The 5,109-nt window shown below is 50.0% G+C and overlaps 2 protein-coding genes across 2 annotated transcripts; one reads left to right on the top strand and one right to left on the bottom strand.

Moving 5' to 3' along the window:
• Window positions 1-1,834: 1,834 nt before the first annotated feature.
• Window positions 1,835-2,411, bottom strand: COCMIDRAFT_31164 (uncharacterized protein; the record flags this gene model as incomplete). Its single annotated transcript, XM_007695530.1, has 2 exons — window positions 1,835-2,197; window positions 2,322-2,411. 2 exons carry the CDS (start codon window positions 2,409-2,411, stop codon window positions 1,835-1,837), a joined length of 453 nt encoding a protein of 150 aa, XP_007693720.1.
• An 846-nt stretch (window positions 2,412-3,257) lies between these two features.
• On the top strand, window positions 3,258-4,827 carry COCMIDRAFT_10213 (uncharacterized protein; the record flags this gene model as incomplete). Its single annotated transcript, XM_007695529.1, has 2 exons — window positions 3,258-3,384; window positions 3,470-4,827. The coding sequence occupies 2 exons, from the start codon at window positions 3,258-3,260 to the stop codon at window positions 4,825-4,827; spliced, it is 1,485 nt and encodes a 494-aa protein (XP_007693719.1).
• Window positions 4,828-5,109: the final 282 nt, after the last annotated feature.

The raw sequence follows: 5,109 nt of genomic DNA, 5'->3' as shown, positions 1-5,109 counted from the left end.
ATGAGAAATTCCTGATCATCTCTCGCGTAGGAGGAAGGCCTCTCTCTGTAAGCGTTTTAATATATCTTACAAGCTCTAGCTCTTGTTGTGGGCTGATAGCTTGCTGCTAAGCGTATCCATTGCTCCTAGGCCCTGTTACGCGCCTCCACCTCCGCGATAGAGTTGCGCGGCTGACACCCNATTTCCTCGCAAACTCTGCTAATATAAGTTTTTCTCTAGGTTCTTGTGACTCTAAATCTGCAATCGCATCGTTAATTGGAGCCATGGTTGTTGAGTTATAGCGCGTTGAAGTTATGACGCTGAGACGCGCGTTTGGTGTTCGGCGTGCACGAGATGAATCNGTGCATGAGGTGCACGGACACGTTACCATCAGCACATCAGCATCTCCACACAGAAAGACTCACAAACCTTTGTTAACTCGACAAGAGACGTGAATATCTCAGGTCGCGAGGACTCGCAAGACATGTTGCATAGTTGTCGCATCTATCATCCACCACTAACAACAATACTTGGCAGACGCGTCGAAGAGTGCCGCCAGCGAGTGCCGCAACGCGCTCTTCCTTACCGATCCCCACGTCGACCGCGAGAGCGTAATTAGCAAGAAAAGCACGAGAATTCCGATCATATACGAGTAGATTATACGTAAGCTATCACTCTGGGCTGAATAATTATGGCGATTGCTGTGGATCTCGGACGGCCCAGGCAAAGATAAGACGATGCTGTCCGTCTTTCTAACAGAGCAGCTAGAGAGGCACACAGCGCACATAGACGGTGCAGAGCTAGTGTTCTTCTTCTACAGCGCTCAGGAAGAGAAGTGCATCACACCTATAGCTGTACTTCGCGGGCTGGTGCATTAGATCAGCACCAAGCGTTTGTAGCTGGTTAAGCACGCGCTGTCGCACTTCAAGACGTCTTAGAAGACGCAGCACGCTTTTTCATATCTTAAGAAAATGTAGGTAATATTCAGCAAGCTGGTTGCAGACGCTGAGCTTAGAGACATGTTCTTTGCGCTCGACGGACCTACGAATGTTACAAACACACGTTTAGAGCGCTAGTACTGCGCATCGTCAACCTATACTCTCCCTAGAGCTTAACTCGAGATATACCAAGCAGTATAGCAACGATCAGATTAGTTATCGTGAGGTGGGGACTCCTTAGTCTGTGCTAGTACGCGAGAACAAAACTACTATAGACCCTGACAAAAACAAGAATGTTAACTAACTACTAGCAATGCTAAGTGTCTTTTTACAAGTAAAGTGAGCGAGCTTTTAACTCGTAGGTGAAGAATTTTCACAAACGCGCAAGCGATGCGATAGAAATCTAATGGCACAATTGTTCCACGTCTAAGCAAACCGATGATGTATCTCTCAAGAATAGCAGTGATCTACAAGCGACACTACGCCCTACCCTACGCTTCCTACTCCCCAATGTATTCTGACTTGTATTGCTCAGCCCACAGTTCAATGTCTCTGATGAACTGACGTGCTACTCCCCACTTAACTCCGCTCTGGATAAAGAAGTCAGCGTCTTGGTCCTCAAGCACCTGCTCTAGATCCAGCCCGTCCTGCAATATCGCAGCGCAAGCCTTCTGAAACTCAAGCTTTAGCGTCTAATCCCCTACCTTAGATTGCTGCCAGTTGCTGTACGCTTCTACAGCTTTGTCGCGAGGGCCAGGGAGATCAAGACGGCTGGTTCCTGGTGTCTGCTTCTTGGACAGCGGAGTGCCTGGTTCCTAATACTGATTCAGTGGTCAAGTGTCGTTTCCAGAGTCCCCAATGGCTGATCGCTGGTAGAGAGTGAGGTTCCTTACTACCCCAGCTACTACTTCACTTCCTCAGTGTGCGTTGATGCCCAGAATTTCTTGTTTGCGTCGGTAGTCTTGCTCTTTTGCGTTTATATAGCCTGCTCGAATATTACTACCGCCTGTCGCATGCACGCCGCGAATTACTTGGCTCCCTACCGCCTGCTTGCTCGCCGTTGTCTCCAGAAGCTCTTGCTGATCAAATGAGTTGACCACTCCTGCCGCCGCTAAAGATCCTCCACCATCTGCACAGATATCGTATAGTTCCTGCTGGGGTATAGTTGCTGATGCATTGATAAATCCAGCAACGACTAGGCCCTTGTTGTCTGCCCGTGCATTTGTAATTTTCTGGCAGGTATCTGCTGCTATATCGCACACGTCTGGCGTCTCAGCTAGCTGTTCGTTCTATTAGCCTCGACCTTGCGCATTATCGCTATTGCAGCGCATCTCAAGAGCGGTGAGCCTGTAAATATGCGTTATTAAGTATAGATTGTGATGTTTTGACTAGGGAAACATACACATTAGACGTCGTTTGCTCTGCAATAGCTGCGTGCATTGCCTGTTCAACATGGTCTTCAACTTTCATTGGTATTGTAGTTCCACCAGCCATTTTTGCCAACAACCAGATAAAGATAGTAGATAACCGCTAATGCATTCTAGTAGATACAAGTACAAAGTGCAATGATTATGACTGTAGTCCGACTGTCAATGAACGGACTGGTAGACGAAGTCGAGTGAATACAGTTTAGTTTGGTATCTCTCAATGAATCACCTTATATGCTGTAGCGGAGGAAGGCAGTTGCCTATAGGCGCATGTGGCTTATCAGCATGGCTCAGCTGCGGCTGAGAGCTGGCGTGTCGTTTGCAGATTGGACACCGTGCACCCAGAGTCGTATAGCAGCCAAAGGCAGATTCTCTAAGCTTTGTAAGCTGCGTGTTCCAAGTATATTGATTAATATTGCACGCGTGGGTGTGGGAAAAATTGATCTGTATTGTGTCTGCTATCTACCATCTTCATTTATGTGTGGTGTAACTATAGCTATTGCTTTTTCTTGTTCAGGTAGTACATCCTTATTGCCATTACTGTGGCTTGTTACTTTGGCTCAGCTGAAGTTATTGCTTCTGCAGCCTTGTATAGGCTGCGACAATTAGCGAGAGTAGAATAACAAAGCTGGTTGTCTGTACGCACTGATAGCTTTGCAGCATGCATTACTGGCTGAGAGACGCTGCGGGATGCAGGATACTGGTAGAGGAAAGGCAACAAAATGAAGACTGCCTCAGCCGCTCCTCAGCCGCTCCCTATCGCTGCAGCCGTACTACGACGCTTGTAGACATCGCCGCCTACACGCGACGGCAACACCCTATTCTTTATGTCGGGGACTAGTCCTGCCCCGTACTATAAGGTGCATGCCCGCTTTTCTAACGAGCAATCCAGCATCACGCTCACGCTCGGAAAATGCAAGAGAGGCCTTTGCCCCACCAACAGAACATCGATAGGGTCTCCGCTCAGAAGAACTCACTCGCCGTTGCGGGCAACGTTAGGGACATCTACTACATTGTTCCAAGATCAGAAGACCCCCAAAGTGTGTCCAGTTGTCTTTTTTACCCTTCTGCAATATTTCTAATTATCCCTGGCGCTACGTAGTCGCTAATGCGGGTACCCAACAGAAGCCTTTGAGCAAGCGGCGAGCAAGTGCCGCAAAGACCTCTTCCTCACCGATCCCTACATCGACCGCGAGAAGGTCATCAGCGAGAAAGGCAAGAGAGTCGCAGGCACCTGCGAGTGGATCACGCACAATGAGAGCTATTGTGCCTGGCTGAACGGCGACGGCAACACGCGCCCGCTGTGGATCTCGGGCGGGCCAGGCAAGGGCAAGACAATGATGTCCGTCTTCCTGACTGAGGAGCTCGAGAGACAGACAGCCGGTAGAGAAGACGCAGAACTGGTGTTCTATTTCTACAGCGCCAAAGACAAGGAGCGCAACACCAGCATTGCTGTGCTACGTGGACTTGTGCACCAGATCATCACCAAGCGACCGCAGCTAATTAGACACGCGCTGCCATACTTTGAGACGCGCGCACAGATAAAGCAGACACTATCATCGCTAGAGGCGCTGTGGATCATCTTCAAAAATATTGTCGCAGACGACGAGCTTGGGACGATGTTCTGCGTGCTTGACGGCCTCGACGAGTGCGAGGAGAGCACGCTAGAAGTGCTGTTACCACGGCTTATTAGCTTACTTACTAGCGAGGACTCGCCGTCAACCGAGGGCACGTTTAAGCTAGCGATAGTCAGCCGAGATCTGCTTAGATTGCGAGACTGCACGATGAGGGTGAGACTAGACCCTGACAACGACGAGAAGGTAGCTAGCGACATTGAGCTGTTCGTGTCTGCCCGAGTGCGGGAGTTGTCGAGGATCGAAGGGTTTAAGGACTTTCGAGTATCTGTGCAGAAAGACCTACTCGAGCGCGCTGAGGGGACGTTTCTGTGGGTGGGTTTGGTAATGGATGAGCTGTCACAGAAGCAGACGTGCGGTGAGATCTTGGAGACGCTCAAAGAGATGCCGAGCGGCCTCTCGGCGATATACAGCCGCATGCTCCTGCGGATCCCAGCGAAGAAGAGAGAGGTGAGCCGGACGATCTTGCAGTGGGTGACTATGGCCGCTCGCCCTCTGCACCTGCGAGAGCTAGCAGCGGCGACAGGCGTCCGACCCTCCTCCTCTCGACTAACCGTAGACCAAGCGACTCGTGAAGCTATTACTCTGTGCAGGCCTCTGCTAAAGGTACAAGAGCAGGAGGTTAGTCTTGTCCACCAGTCGGTGCGAGACTATCTGCTGCGCACAGAGCGCGACAGCGATGCAGTGCTAGAGGCGTTCCGACTTAACCTAGAAAGCGCGCACCTAGAGCTGGCGCAGAAGTGTCTTAACTATATTGCGCAGAGCGACTTGCGACATAGAGTTATCAATCTAGACAGTAAGCTAGACCCTAAAGAGGCTCCTCTGTTGCGATATGCCACGCTCCACTAGCCCAAGCACGCGAAGAGCTATTCTGCACTTGCAGCAAAGCTCTTTAACCCTCATAGATTTTTTTTGCAGAAAGAGTCTTCTTTGCGCATACACTAGTGGGTGACTTACAATAGGATGACAAGATACTAACGTGAGGCTCTACCTTTGCTACATTTGGCATGCACTTTGGAAATCATACCATGGATAGAAGCTATAGTGGCAAAAAAGAGCTGGCGGCCTAGATTCCACAAGCGCGTGAACAAGAAGGACGAGTATAGGAGTACGGTGCTGCACTCGGCAGCT

This window comes from Bipolaris oryzae (genome assembly GCF_000523455.1).
Source record: "Bipolaris oryzae ATCC 44560 unplaced genomic scaffold scaffold_341, whole genome shotgun sequence".
In the NCBI taxonomy this organism is placed as follows: domain Eukaryota; kingdom Fungi; phylum Ascomycota; class Dothideomycetes; order Pleosporales; family Pleosporaceae; genus Bipolaris; species Bipolaris oryzae.
Note: the sequence above shows the minus strand (reverse complement) of the source record. Positions and strands in the feature narration are given on the sequence as shown.